This window comes from Symphalangus syndactylus, chromosome 1 (genome assembly GCF_028878055.3).
Source record: "Symphalangus syndactylus isolate Jambi chromosome 1, NHGRI_mSymSyn1-v2.1_pri, whole genome shotgun sequence".
Taxonomy (NCBI): domain Eukaryota; kingdom Metazoa; phylum Chordata; class Mammalia; order Primates; family Hylobatidae; genus Symphalangus; species Symphalangus syndactylus.
The window spans coordinates 131,755,179-131,770,762 of NC_072423.2; the positions used below are offsets into that span (position 1 = coordinate 131,755,179).

Genomic DNA, 15,584 nt, shown 5'->3' on the forward strand with positions numbered 1-15,584 from the left:
TATATATATATACACATATATATATATGAAATTTTCTGCAGTTGGGAATAAGGACCTCAATGCAATAAAAAAAGTATGATGGGGAAAACACTGCAGAACAAACATAGGAGATTCAGCACAACTTGGAAAAATCAAGAGGAGTCCAAACCAAAATCACAGTTTGTACTCTTAGCCACAGCAGGGTTATTGTTTTCAGATATTCCTTAGTGAGAAAAGCTTTGAAGTTTACATCAGAATTTCATCTAATATCATCTTGCATTAGTTTACATACGTCTTTATACCCACGTAGGTAATTGTATAGGGAAATTGTGTTTTGTTTTCTTTCTAAAATGGGAATTTTGTCATTTTTACCTGATACTTGAAGTCTTTTCAAAATTCTGAGTTAAAAAACCCATCTGGGTATTGCTTTGGATAGGTATATGGCATGGCTGGTTACTCTTGGACTATAGTCCAAAAGTGGTTAACAGTTCAATATTATTATAAGAACTATTTTAGTCAAGACCCTGGATTTTGAATAAACAAAATTGACAAAAAGATGGGCCTAAAACTCAGACCATCTCCTAGTTCTTCAAGCTAAGTTAATTTCCTGATATGTCCAACTTTCTGCCAACCCATAAAAGGAAGCCACATATAAGGGCTGATATTCTTGGCAATCGCTGAGGAATTGCCTCTCCAGTCTTCTCCAGACCACCACCACTACCATTTAATCCTGACATACTTGCTTACTTTCATCCCCCAGTTCCAAATCCTGGCTACTTAGTCTGTCTTTGAAATCCACTTCTGCCCCTCACTGAGTTGGCACGTGTATTGACTTTCTTGCCAGCAACTGGTAATGCAGTACTATGTTTTTTTTTTCTTTTTTTCTATTACAGTTTCTGACTTAACTCATCTTGTGTTTTATGGTTTGTCCCATTAGTTAGGAATGTGACCCAACTCAAGCCAACAGCCTCAGGGTACTAGCCAAGTGACCCATGTGCTTAATGTGAAAAAGATAGGACCCCAAGAGATTGCATCCATGTGGACATGTAAAAAAGATGTCTTTTGACATAAAGCATCACAGAGGTGAAGATGACATCAAGCAACTCTGGTTCAAAAAAGCATTGCCTTCAGCAACGGAGCCATGTACAAGACACACAAAACAAGTTAGACTAATACCTTCTGAAAACCTTTTCTTATGACCTTAATCTGCATCATACACCATACTATATATTGCAGGGCATTCAGAGATGAAAACTGTGGTCCCAGTTCTCCGACTGTTTACAGACTAACTCTGACACAAATATGATCCGGAAGAGTACAGTTATGTTTGAAAAGCCAAAAATAAATTTACAACAAAGCAAAAAAAGATAAAATTAAAACCCAATCCCACTATACCTTGTTAAAAAAAAAGAGAGAAATATATAAAAAGCTATAATTAAAAAACAAGAAAAGACTGAAAGCTGAGAGAACAAAAAGAAGGAAGCAGAATTTAAGGATCAGAGGGCAGAGAGACAAAGAAGGCAAATCCATAGCAGAAAACTTGAGAATAGAAGAAAAAAGGGTAAGCAAGAAAGGGCTACAGGAGTAGAAGCTACAACACAGAAATAAAAATATTAGCCCTAGGAAGGCTGGGTGCGGTGGCTCACGCTTGTAATCCCAGCACTTTCGGAGGCCGAGGTGGGTGGATCACGAGGTCAGGAGATCAAGACCACGGTGAAACCCCGTCTCTACTAAAAATACAAAAAATTAGCCAGGCGTGGTGGTGGGCGCCTGTAGTCCCAGCTACTCGGAGAGGCTGAGGCAGGAGAATGGCGGGAACCCGGGAGGCGGAGCTTGCAGTGAGCCGAGATTGCACCAAAAAAAAAAAAAAAAAAAAAAATTAGCCCTAGGAAGGACACTCTGAGAAAGACAGGGAGATGGAGAAGACACAATGTTAAAGCAAGGTTGCATCAGACAGCCATCCTAAATAAAACAAGGATGGAGAAATGCATACAATGAATTTAGCAGAAAAGATGGACCATGAATAATAACAACAGCTAGCCTTTTATAGGACATGTTGAAATCTAGACACTCTTTTACCAGGTTCCTCCCCTCTAACAAAGGCTTATGTTAGCCCAGAGTAAGTAAGCATGACTGCGCCCACACCCTCAACTGACCTGCTCCTTGGGTCCTCAGGCACATTAGTGGCCTCAAACGTCACTCTTGTTTAATAAGCAATTGGTACTGTGTGGTTCTCATGGCAATACGGCTTTGCTGGTTTCATAACTAATGTTGCTTTTTCCTTCTCAGAACGAGATTCTTTCCACACAGAACAACAACAACATTGCTCCTGGTTGTATTTGTGAGCATATACAGATCGTGTATGAATATGTTATATACAGAAAATCAAAAATACACATTAAAACTTGATTCCAATGACTCTTTCTGAAAAACACCCTCTTTCCAATCAAAAGAGTCAAGAAGGCTTTTATACAGGTTCTCCCTGAGAACTAGAGATGAGTAAGTCAAAACAACAAAAGCAAATGCTGGCTATTACTGAGTGCTGCAACAAGTGCAAAAACAAAATAAAGCATTAATTGTCTACATAAGCATTAATTTTCTTCCTAAGAGACCAAAAGTCTCAACTACAGGACTCCTCCACATCAAATTATGTATTTACATTGACGTTTTTTCCCAAACATGTTTCTTCTGTTTGTAAATGACCTTTTCCTTGCTAAACAGCTCTTATCTGTTGCCTTTGGAGAGGAAAACAAGTTGTCAAATTCCAGAAATGTTCAAAAGTACATTGAGCCCTGATACCCTTAATCTTTCTCTTTAGTTCATTTTCTCTTTCTTCTTCTCTTTGTTTTATCTTTCTTCATGTTTCTTATAAATAACTGGTTAAAGTTGTAGAACTGTCATCTTTTTTTCTTTTTTACTACGCTGCTATTGACAGCTTCATCACTAAAAGCTTTGAGGCTCATCAGACTCTTCACAGTTTAAACGACTATTATGAAATTATTTGGGATGAATTAGAATTAATCAATAAGTTTTCCAAAAGATGCTATCAAGAATGACATAAAAAAGAGAGTAGATAGCTACCTTGTGTAATACACTGTCAATGTATCTCAGATCATGAGAAGGTACTATAATATTTGTGAAAGAAAGTAAAAAAAATAGTAGTTACTTCTATTTTGGCTAAGACTCACCCTTTTGTGCTACCAACTAGCAGCAAAGTAAAATAAAATAAAATAAAATAAAATATAACTGAGAAGAACAGGAATGTGTCTTCTTAGGACCACTTTGCCCCTCCATATTTCTCTGTGGTCGTAAAGCCTCAGAGAAAATCTGAACCATTAAAATAACCGTTAAGGTTTTCAAGAATGTATGTGCATGTGTATGTTGTTGTTTTATGTGTAAGAGAGACAATCAAAGCTGATTCATTGCATCTGCTGATGAAATTCAGTGAGATCTGTCTAGAGGGCTGGGAAGAAAAATTGAGTAATTAGATAGATAATCAAGACATAGGGTGATTATGAGAGAATTTGCCCTCCAGCATTGGGGGATGGTGTGAATTTTCAGGTATGAGGATATATATGGGGCTACAGAGAGAAAAAAATATTTCCTGAATAAGATTGGAGAAGATGGCTATGTCTAGGCTTGGGATCTTGATTTTCTTGTAACACTAGGATAAGAATGAAAATGAAGGAAACCATCACACTTGGCTTATGGCTGGAGTAGCAGTATCTTCAGGTTTCCCAACCACTTGTGAGAGTGATGGTGGGTCTAGCTACAGTGTGCATACCTGTAGAGACATGTGTTCTTTAAAAGGCACGTAGATTCTCTAGGGCTGAGAGAGACTTCTAGACACCAAGAGATGTTATCATCCTAGGTAAATAACCACGGGAACTGGGGAAAAGGAAGAAATGTCCGTTTTAATACATATAAAAAACCTATGACCCTATTTTGAGACAGAAGAATTGAGAAAAATTATGCCATAGAATAAGTATTGTGCCATTGATTTGCCTGTTGCCTACTGCCCTAAGAGGATGCCCTAGGGAAACACCTGTTACTTTTAAACTCTGTCTCTAGTAAACAATTTCACCAATTACGCAATAAAAAATTCTGTGAACCTGGCACCCAGATCTGGAAGTCCCACTTGCTCTCACTGCCAAAGGTCAATCCAATGTGTCTGCTTTTGAAATATTTTAGCCAAAGAATGTTAATGACATTTTCCAATACACTGTGCTGCTCTACCACATGTCCCTCCCCGGAAATTTGGGATTACTAAAATACAGAGATCTCTTGAGTGCCAAAAGGCCACAATAGTGAAAGATAATGGCCAGCTTTTTAGATGCTCTGACCGTCTTAAAGATATACAAAAACACTGGTGCAAGGAAACAAATGCATTGCCTCCAAACTCTGAAAAGAAAAACTGCAAAACCCAAATCAATTAACATTTATAGGCATATCTACAAAACATAACACATTGTCAACTTTATTCATTGTTCCACTTAGTCTTCTAATAATCTCTTTGTACCTGAAAAAGATTTGTAGATTAGGTTTTTTTCACTTTGCAAGAATATTCATGTATGCAAGATGTCTCCAAATTCACAGATACATATCAATTAAATTTACTTGGACACAGAGTTTCAGGAGCAAAATTATAAAAGCTTTTTCAACATATTATTGTGAAATAATTAAATTTGGTGTTGAATGTTAGTGCACTTTAATATGTGTGTTTGGATGTGGAATGGAGGCCTCAGAAAGTGTCTATTGTTACAGGAAATAGCAAAACTTGAAGAGAAATTCCTCCATGTTCTTTCATCTATTCCCACTGGCCTTTTCTTGTGTTTTTCCAGCTCAACAACAAAGTTAAATACGAGTCAGAAAGAGAAACTTCCATTGCTAACATGAAGCCAAATTGTTCTAAACAGGTAAACAATAAAGTTTAAAAGCAGTGGTTAATTTTTTGAAATAAACTGAGCAAAGGACATCAGAATTTTATTATTTCTAGGATTCCCTACCTACCTTAGACTAAAAATGCAATATTCTTATTTCTAGAGATGCAGTCTGAACTGGTGTACATTGGTAATGGACAGGATACCAGGGTTAATCCATGAACTGTCACCACCCTCCAAGGGTAGTTCCCACCAAGTCAAAGAAAATGAAATGTGGTTTTCTCATCTTTCAAGAAGAAATTAAAGGCCATAGGTCTGTCACAAATTTATTTGTTGAGTATCCCAGAAAACAATCTCTGAAATTTTACATGAATATGGAGATGAGATGAATTATTAGCAAATAATGTCACCAAAATCATTCCAAGTCTCTTAAATACTTCAAATACTTCACCTACTCAAAACTAGTTAAAAAATATATTTGCTTGAATTCTAAGTTATTTAATTTTAAGTTATATATTGGGTTCAGAATACCATTTATATGATTGACAAGTATTAAAAGAAGCAACATGAGAATTTACAGATGTCAACAATAGCCTCAAATATGACTCACATACATAAGAAAAGCTTTCAATATATTTTAACCAGCTCCAGAAAATCAGATAGTATCATTTTCTATTTCACTTTTCATTAAATTGTCATCAATCAGCGAAAATGACTAAGTAGTAGTACACAGGATTAAAAAACAATAAGCTGTCTCTAAAAAAATCCTTATTAAATTCTATGCATGACCTATATTCAGCTTGAAAATTATCAGCTAAGAGTGGGATGACCAGAAGATCATTTGCATCTAGTATATTGAATGTAATATATACCAATTTCTTAACCTCACAATATAATGATAGGAGAGTTAAGTCTAAAACAAATTTAAAAATCAGCTCCTAAAACTTAAAATATTGTTAGATTTACTTTTCTCCTATTATACCTGACTTTCCACACAACAGGAAAGGGCACTATTAGGGTTCCCTTGACTAATAGGGCATGTAGTCGAGTCTCACTTTTGTATTTATCATTCATGAAACAAAATTCAAGCTTCCATTTACTTTTTATTTTCCTTGAGAATTTGATATATTTTCCTTAGGCCTTTTTATATGTCTATATTTGGATTCTTTATGCTATTATAATATTAGGAACATGGTTAACTGTTTTAACCATTTGATGTATTACAAACATTCCCCCATCACTAAATATTCTGCAACATAATTTTCAATGATTAAGTGGTGAAGAGCTATGCTTCAGCAAATAGAAATGGCTTTTACACATTTGAGGAGCTCCTAAACTCTTTTCTGTGTTAAAGACAGGCTACCCACCCCAGAGCTGAGTCTGTAATAAAGTAAGTAAAAATATGCAGTTGGGCTTCAGAAATGGTAACATTGCTACTTATTTACGGACCACCCTTCTCTTAACAGCTCAGCAACTTCATACCGTCCATAGCAGAGGCCACTATAATATATCGAGGTCAGGATTATTTCACCCATTTCACCAATGAATAAATGAACACACAGACTGATATGAACAGAAACCAATTTTCCCAAAGGATTATCTTCCTTGTTTTATACTCCAAATATACTCAGAGAAGCAAGCATAATAGGAACTTATGGACTAAGTTATATGAAAATAATGTATGATTTTTCAAAGCTTAAATAGTAACTTAAAATAGCATATGTCATTTGCTTTCACTAATTCAGCTAACAGGGGCTTTTTTGAAAAACAAGAAGGGAATCTCAAAAGAAAAAGTAGAAAAGATAATATTCTTGTTTATATGTGCTTGGGGAGTTACTTCCCTCCTACAATACTACAGTATAGCTGTAGTAACCACAGTATTCAGTTCCCACGTTTTCTAGGCTACTATTCTGAGATTCAGAGATTGTAGGTTTTGCGGATTTGTAGGTTTCGGATTCTGTCGAAATAATATTTCATTAATTGTTATATTTACACTGACTCCTTATAATCACTCATGAAACTAAAGTTGTCAGTATTTTAATGTGGCAATTCTAGTCTCCTTCATTACCTCAACTGGTTTAGGCAAACATGCATAACCATTTAGCTCTACACCACCTGTAGAGAGGAAGTTAAATGAGGAAAAGTAAAGCACCATACAATCACAATTAAGTTTTTGGATACACCTTAATTTTACCCACTCAGAAGAAAAATTGTAGCCACCACAATAAAGCTGGAAAAGATCATGATTAAAGAATGTCTGTCATTTTGTTGCACTCCTGGGAACTGCTGTCCACCCACTCCCAAGTGATGGACGTGTTTCTCTCAGTGCACTGGATTTAGATGTGTGAAAAGATGAAGACAGTTAAATTTTTCAAATCACCAGAGAGCCAGTAAAGCAGCATTTGATCTGCTCTGTGGCAAGCATCCAGGAACCAAAGAAAAACTCATGAATGACACAAAACCGAGGTCACCTGAAGATACCACTAAGATACCAAAGCAGGCTCAGCTATCTCACAATGGAAGGGATCCTAGTGAAGGAACCCAACCTAGAAACCAATGCATTGACATACAAATCAAAGAATTCCCCCACAAAACGATAGGATCTATTATCTTTCTTTTATTATCTATACTTTTGAAATTTGAAATTTATTAGAATTGGTTTTGAATTATTAAAATTTTATTCATAATTCCACATAATATAGACTCCCTGAGTAATACACCTACATGGATAAAACAAAACATTTTGAATGAGACCAGATTATCTGCCAATATCAACTTAAAAGAAAAAAAAATAAAAACAAAACCAAGCAAAATTTAACTCATCTCAGTCTGCCACTCTCTTTTTCTTTTTGAAGTTACTTTTGTCTAAAATCTGAAATCTAAAACTAGCCAATTCTATAAGCTTTCTCAAGGCCCTGAAAACAATCACATATGAATAGTGGTGATGATTAGTATGATTAATCCTATAGATTTATTAATCTCTAGGAAGCTAGAGATTATTAATTTTTATTAACAAATATTATTTCAAAAACACTGTATTAAATCACCTCATTAAAACCAGACACCTCTTTATGATAACATCTCTGTTACAGAAATAGAAGCAAAAGTTGTATGTCCTTGTGTATCTTTGTAATTTTTAACATTGGTAAGAAAAGAGCAATATTTACACAACACTGAATAGCATCATATTTCCAAGTATCTTTAAAAAGCAATATACTGCCACCTATTTTGCCATCTGTAAGTTGCTGATTCTTATTGCCTAATACTTTTCTTTAGGTATAAATGGGATGAAGGTTTTCTTACAATAGTTCTGTAGATTAAAGTAGTAAAAAAACTATAATTTCAAAACAGAAATGAGAAAGTCACTTTTGCTTTTTGAATGTGTACTCAATGGGAATGATTTTCATTCTTCCACTTGAATTGGTTTCAGATCTATTCAGCACCTATGTGTTCTCTAATTAAATGGCATGATCCACTCCATATTTTAAAAATGGTATTATATGTCTGTTTCCGTTTTCCGAGAGGATATTTTCTAAGCACATCCAAAATAGTTCAACATTTTCCCACTACTGCAAAAAATAGCAACACATATCCTCAACACACGTATTACACCACATGAATACATTTTCACTTTTGGTCTCCCTTCAGTTCCATCTGCACTCTTGCTGTGCAATAGCTATAGCATAAAAACGTCTATTCTCACATGCTTTTGATATTACACTATTTAATCACATACAGCTGTGGCTTATGAGACTGTTACAAAACAATTTCAATGTAGTACTTGAAGCCAATTTTGAATAAACATCAACCATTTACTCTGAATAAAAAGTTTGACATTAAAAAAGTTTTATTTTAAAAGAAAATACTTTTTTTGTTGTTTTGGTTTGATTTCAGAATTTGGCATGGGCATAATTGTGACTGAACTCGCTCTCTGCCAAAAGACTGATAATGTCAAAAAGGTTGTGTAAAATTATATTAGTGCAAAAATGAAGCTTTCCAGAATTCCTAAAGCCAGAAAGACCTGGAATGAACTTGCATCCTCCCTTCTATATTGTGTCCCTCCCTGCAAATTATCCCTACCCCCAGCCCTCAAATACATTTTATTACTTCATGGAAATAATTTTGTGCTATTTTTTTTTTCCAAATTGAAAGAAAGTGAAAGGAAAATGCTTTAGAAAGATGCTGTTAAATATACATGATATTTTCCTTAAGTTTGTATCCATTCTGGAGAAAAGAAAATACGATGAACTTTTTACGTTTCCACTCCTTTTAAGTAGGCACCAAACTTAGTGTTGTGAAAACAATGTCTATATCATGGAAAAAAATAGCAAAACATGCATTGGGATTGTGTCCAATCCCACTGATAATGAAGGCTTGGGGGAGCTAAGAAAAAAACAAAACAAAACTAAGAAACAAGGATGGCCCCTTCCTTCTATTTTCCTCTTATTTGAAACCAATTAAAAATTCTATACAGTCTAAAGTCAGACAAACAGGATTTATCACAGTTTTCGTGCTACCATAGTTTCATGCTATTATATTACCCCCCGAAGCAAAAGAAAATATTTGGAGTTGTACCTAAAAATTCTATCACTGGAAGATTTTAGAAAACGAGTTTTGTATGTTTCAGGCTTTCAAAGAAAAACAGAACTTTGGAGTTTTCAAGGCTGTTTTAAAACAACTGGCAAGTTACCAACTCTGGATATCAATGCAAATCTGAGGCAGGAAGTACTAAGGAAATTCTAAACTCATTCCCTCCCTCTGCAAGATTTTCTACATTTTCATGTGTAAGGAAGGTGTTACAGGTTATTTTGTCTTGCTTTTGAAGGATCTGTACATTCACATCTTTAAGAATATCCTTTGCTCCGTAGAAGCCTCTCTTCCTTCACCTACTTGTGTTTTCAAGTGTTTGCTCATTCTATGGCACAATCAATTGTGCTTCAGCTAGACTTTTAGAGACGGGTTGCTGCAGATGGTTGAATATTCAGCCTGAAATCAATGTGCAGTTGATTAATTACTTCTTACACCTGGCCCCTTCTTCACACCAGGCTCTGAACACAATCTGAGTACCACCAGCCAAGAAATTCTGTTTGGGTCCACTAGTCTGAACCTCTTTCTTCAAGACCTTCTGGGGAACCAGAAGGCAATGCAGTAAATTCATATGAGAGCAACATCATTAGCAACTGGGCACTGGATTGGTAGAAACATAGTGAACTGGTAAGGGTGTGGAAAAGGAAGAAAGGAGAAACTCGCTGTGTGTGCTTAGGTGACTTTTTAAGTTTTATGAAGATGACTAAAGTTTTCCAAATATATGTGAGAGAAATATCTATTTCTCAGCTGGAAAAAAAAATCAATTCGCCAGGCTGTAACCAGGTTTTCTTCTTTTTAGCTCACCTAGTTTGACTAATTTTTTTTCAAGAACCCCCGTCCACCCCCACCTACTCCCCACCCCCACCCCCACCCCACCCCAGCAAGTACCTCAAAAATTCAGAAAGAAATTCACCTGGGATCTCATAATTCAACAGCAACAGGTTGGTTTTTTTGGAAAGGGTGATAAAATACTTGAAAAATGTTGGATTACAACTAATCAAACATTTTGTATTTTGTCATTAAGCTAATGAACTATTTTTTGAGCCCCCTTTCTCTAAAGCTTGCTGATTATTCTGGGTGTCCCTTCCAAACAGCAAATTTGCCTTGATAAACTATTTTTTTCATCCAGCTGTTTCTTATTTAAATATTACAACATGTCACTAAGATTTCTTCATTATTCCTTAACCAAAGCAATGTTCCTCCTTGAAATTGCTTCTTTTGGTTAAAAAAAAAGAAAAAGAAAAAAATTCATCAAAAAGAAAATTGACAAACGACAACTATTTAAAGATGTGAGGTGTGAAAGAGGGAGCATAGGATGATAATATTGGTACACATTATAGATATGAGTCAACCACTGGGTTTTCATCTTAACTTACATGTATATTTTTCTAATACAAAACATTTTAAGGATTTGAAAAATTATTTGAAGGAGCATAAACATTTACTTTTAAAGAAACAAAGTTGAGAGATTCATTCCAATGTAATGGAAAATAATAGGAGCAGAGAAGGCAGGGAAGCGTCACAAGTTCTTCTAAAACTTTACTATGTATTCCAGGGAATGGAAACATCTGCATTTATTTCTTAAATCTCATTTTCATTTTGTTTTATCATTAAAAAATAGCAGAGGTATTTATCATTACACAAGTAGAAAAAGAGAGTTCAGCATGTGTGCATTTTCTGCAATAATGTGGTAATAAACATTTCAATCCTTAAAATCCCGTGAAGATTTTCCCCAAAAAACTAATGATAGTAAACAGCCCTTGTGGATTGGCAGGAAGAAAACCTACCTCAATTAAGAGAAAAATTTAAGATATGTTATCACCAGAATGTGATTTTTACCTACTGCAGAATCTATTTTCATCAAACATAAGTATTCTTGACATATCAGCATCATTTTAAATAGCTATGAATTTCAAATTGGATTATAACTCCAAGCCAAGGCTACAAAGAGTGGATTTTATGAATTCCACCCAGGCTTACCAAATAAATATAAGCAGCATGTACTTCATTTAAAATGATTATAAATTATATTTTGAGGTATAAGTGTAGAAGGAACAAAAAGTGATGTGGAAATAACCTAGTTGTTTTCCCATTACACTGAAACATGATGGTACTTCATTGTATAGTATTAACCCTGTCAGAAAGTCCCCAGTACCCACATTTTAAAATATGATTGCACATTGACTCTTCATCTCATTTGCTCTCTATGCAAGTTTCAAAACAGGGCACGTTTTCTCATCTTCAGCTTCCAGGAATGCTATTAATGTCTGTCATTTCAGAGCCACCATAACAATATAGGACAACTTGAAAGCATTGTCAACATTTTACAACATAATAATCAATATGAACTACCATGATAGGCAAAGTAGCTGATCTTATATTCCCTACTATCCTGGTCTGATTATCCAAATATCAACATAGGACGCCTAATGGATCTAACTTCTTTAAAAATGTTCCAGAAGTTCATGGTGTTGGCTAGCTTGAGAGTAACAAGATCCAGATGCCGCCTGTCTATACAACACTAAACTACATAGAACTCCAAAACAGATATCTACAATCTCCCTAGTTTCCAGGCTCCTCTCTTTTCCCTCACTCACTATTCCACTCTCTCTCTTTAACCCCCCATCTTTCTCTCTCTCATACACACACTTTCTACTAGTATAGCTCATCCAGCACCCTGTGTCTTTGAAAAAATGTGCATAACATTCACTATTTCCTGTTAGTAATAGGTTGAAAGAAGTCTCAAACAGAAAAACAATTATGTTATTCATTTCAATCTAAAGTTTCTTTTATGAATATATACCATGGCAGAAAACAAGAACCCGAAACAAAGTGTAATTTTTGAAACACTTGGAAAAATTTAGCCAGATGAGTAAAAGGGATGGAATGTCTGATATTTTTCATGCAACCTTTGAGTTTATTGTTTTTGTTTTGTTGAGGGATGAGAAATGACAGTAAATTTTCCCCTTTTAACTTGTCCTTGCTCTGCCATTTCCTTGAGGAATGGCAGGCAGCATTCTCAACCTAACACCCCCAAAGAGTTAAAACTTAAGGCACCGAGCAGGAGGGCTAGTCTATTTAAGCATCAGCAGCACAAACTAAATGCTCACAAAGGCAAACAGCAGTGTGAGTCGACCTTGGAGGGGCAGGGTGGATTATAAAGCAATTGAAAAAGAAAAAAATAAAGCAATAATTTTTCGTATAATACTGAAAGTCTGCTTCCCAGTCTGGTTTACAAATAGGCATTGTTGGATGAGACAAAATAAATGACAGATAACAAAGCATGAATTACCAAACCCTAATCACATCACCGAGTCCTGGTGACAGCATAGATCATTCAGGCACACCTTGTTCACTCTCGGCATATTTATTTATTAAGGAGGCGGTGGAGTCTGGCTAACACTACTGCAATACAAAATAATATCACCCATACTCTCGAGGTGGTCACTCCACTAACAGCTAACATGTTTTCCCCCAATCAAGTCCAATTTAATTGACAAATTGGAGCAGTGATTTCACACCTGAGAGTCTTTCATGTCTTAACTGCAGGATAAAGTTCAGGGTAGGTACTGCCCACTGCTCACTTACGTGGGCTTGCCTCTGAGCCCCTAATGGTCATTTGAGCACACACACACATAAAGCCTAAAGTATTTAACCAATTCAAGTCCAATTATGATCAGTTACATTTCATTCCTTTTCAAGACTCAGGCCTCCTCATGGCAGATACACAGAAAAATAGATCTTCTAAAAGTAAAGAACATCTATTGTAAAGCAGTCTGTAGCACGCTGATCATTCTCAATATAAAATAAAATATGCAAGGCAAATTAAAAATAAAAATAAACAAACTCTCAGAGGCTCTGGTAGGAGCCCTATACCTTCTCACACCCTTCTTTCATTCTATACTCTGCGATTAAAAGTTTGAGTTACCCCCACCCTTGCACATCCTACCCAGTGGGAAAAACCCTTTTAGAGCCACAAACAAAAAACAGCTCACCAGAAAAGCCCCTGAAATTATATTCTTGTGCCTAGATAATCACTGTTGTGATCTGCTTCCTAAAAACCGTGCCCATCTGCAAAAGGCTTTCCTGATATCAGGACCTTTTATGCTGCCAAATAACAACAAAGGAACTGAACTCAAGTGAAACTATTATCTCTCCTTAAAGAGAAAGCTACAATTCCGGGTTTGCTGCTTTCTTCTTATGTCTTCCTCTGCCTTATTAACTCCATTGGTATGTCACTAATTTCAAAGAAGCAGGAAGAAGTGATGGGGGTGGGGGTTAACTAATAATTCACATGCCTGTCTGTTTCCCATCCCAAGTGCAGAACGATACCACGCTGATTGCCAGACCGTGGGTCAAGCCATACCTTGGTTTGGAGATAATGAGGATAGTAGTAAGTGTACTGGGGGTACATTTGTGGCTGATCCAGGCGTTTGCCCATGTAGCTGGAATCTTTATCTCCGAGGCAGGGAACTGGATGACAGGGTATAGTGCCCCAGGCCGAGCTTCCTCTTAAACCACTATTCCTGACAGTCCCGGTGACTGATGAGGCTTCAGAGACTCCACCACTCGCTAGTTCCAACACAGCAAGAATTTTTTTAAAAAACAAAACAAAACAAAAAACACACACCAAAGGGGAAAAAAAAAAAAAGGGCGAGGAGTGAGATCTGTAGAAAAAACACCCACACAGCCTTCCCAGATCTTGCCTGGCTTCCCCCAGCTGCCGGGGTCCACTTGGGATGAGGCAGTTTGTTCTCTAACCAGGCTGTCTGTAGTGATGTCAATTGCCAGCGTTCGTAAAGGGGGAAAAAAATCAAAGTCCTTTTAGCACAACTCCGAATCCTTGCAGATCAGCTTCCTGTCTCCTGGTTGTCTTTCCCCACCTTAAAGAAAAAGAAAAAAAGAGAGAGAAAGAGAAAGAAAGAAAGAAAAGGAAAAAAAAGAAAGAAAAAGAAAGGGGAAAAAGAAAAAAAAAAGAAAAAAAAAGGAAGAAAAAAAAAAAAACAAAACCTTGTACAGCTTAGTTGCTGCTGTCTCCCTCCCAGAGTGACATGGTGTTCGGGGCTTGTCCTGTCCTTTCATTCACTTCCCCTCCTTCCAGCCGGTGGGTGGAACCGAGAGAGCCTCTCCAGGGAGCAGCGTACGCAGTCCAGAAGGCTGCAGTATTTCCTCCAAGAAAAAAAAAAAAAAAAAAAAAAAAAAGGCTGCTTCAACCCCTGCTGCAAGCAAAGTTCCGATTCCCTCTGCTGGCTATCTCGAATAGCAAGCGATTTTTGCAGCAACGCTGCTGCCGCTGGAACTGAACCTGAAGAACTCAAATGAGGGCGGTGGATTATTTCTTATCCCTCCTCCATCTACCCTACACAAGAGCTGCTTTTTGTTCCTCTTTTTGTGAAGTTCCAAGGTAAGCCACACTGCTAAACAAAACACAGAAGAGAGAGAAGAGAGGACGAAAGAAGGAAGGAGGAGAAAGGAAAAGAAATAAAGGCAGGGGAACTAACCTTGCTGGTTAAAGGGGAAAAAAGTAAGTCCCGGATGCTTTCAAAATCTGTTAACACACTAGAGCCAGACACATCCAAGAGCTGATTGAGAAACTAACCTTTTACTACCTGGAAAACCTGGTGGATGCTAAGTATTGAAGAAATTTTAGGGTCTACTCCAGGACTGCTATTAGTGTCACATGTCATCAGATTGGTCTGATCAACTGAATATATCAAAAATAATAACTTTTTTATTACATCCATTTTGTAAAAAAAAAAAAAAAAAAAATCAAAGGAAGTGACCCTTTAGGTTTATCAGATTTTTTACAAATAAAATCTGTTTCTCCCATTGTCTCTCTCTTTATGATTATTTTGATGCATTGATGCTTTAATCACTTTACTGATATTATCTAAAAAAAAGAACAAAAATCATAATTACTTGGCAGAGTTTTTTCCCCACCAATGATAATATTCTGTCATGTCTATCAGCTGCTACATTATAATACAAATTGTTTCAGAGAAAATATATTTCCTTAAAGGGTCCCTTTTCAAGGCGGGCAAGGCTAAAATTAGATGTGCCAGCTGTGTTTTGCTGCGAGTGCTCACGCATGCCCAAAGCGTGGGCAGACCAATACTGAGCTCTTTTCTACTTTGTCAA

General features: G+C 36.4%; 1 protein-coding gene across 8 annotated transcripts in view; it reads right to left on the reverse strand.

Annotated features, from left to right (window-relative positions):
• Positions 1–15,584, reverse strand: part of RBMS3 (RNA binding motif single stranded interacting protein 3) — a 1,708,877-nt gene that overhangs the window by 756,978 nt on the left and 936,315 nt on the right. For 7 of the 8 annotated variants that reach the window (XM_055284857.2, XM_055284838.2, XM_055284851.2 and 4 more), the window contains exon 1: positions 13,813–15,251. The exons of the other annotated variant lie outside the window; for it this stretch is intronic. In XM_055284857.2, coding sequence (XP_055140832.1) covers positions 13,813–13,887 — 75 coding nt within the window. In that variant the 5' untranslated portion in view covers positions 13,888–15,251. Of the gene's footprint in view, positions 1–13,812; positions 15,252–15,584 lie in introns of those variants that run through there. 8 annotated transcript variants of the gene reach the window in all.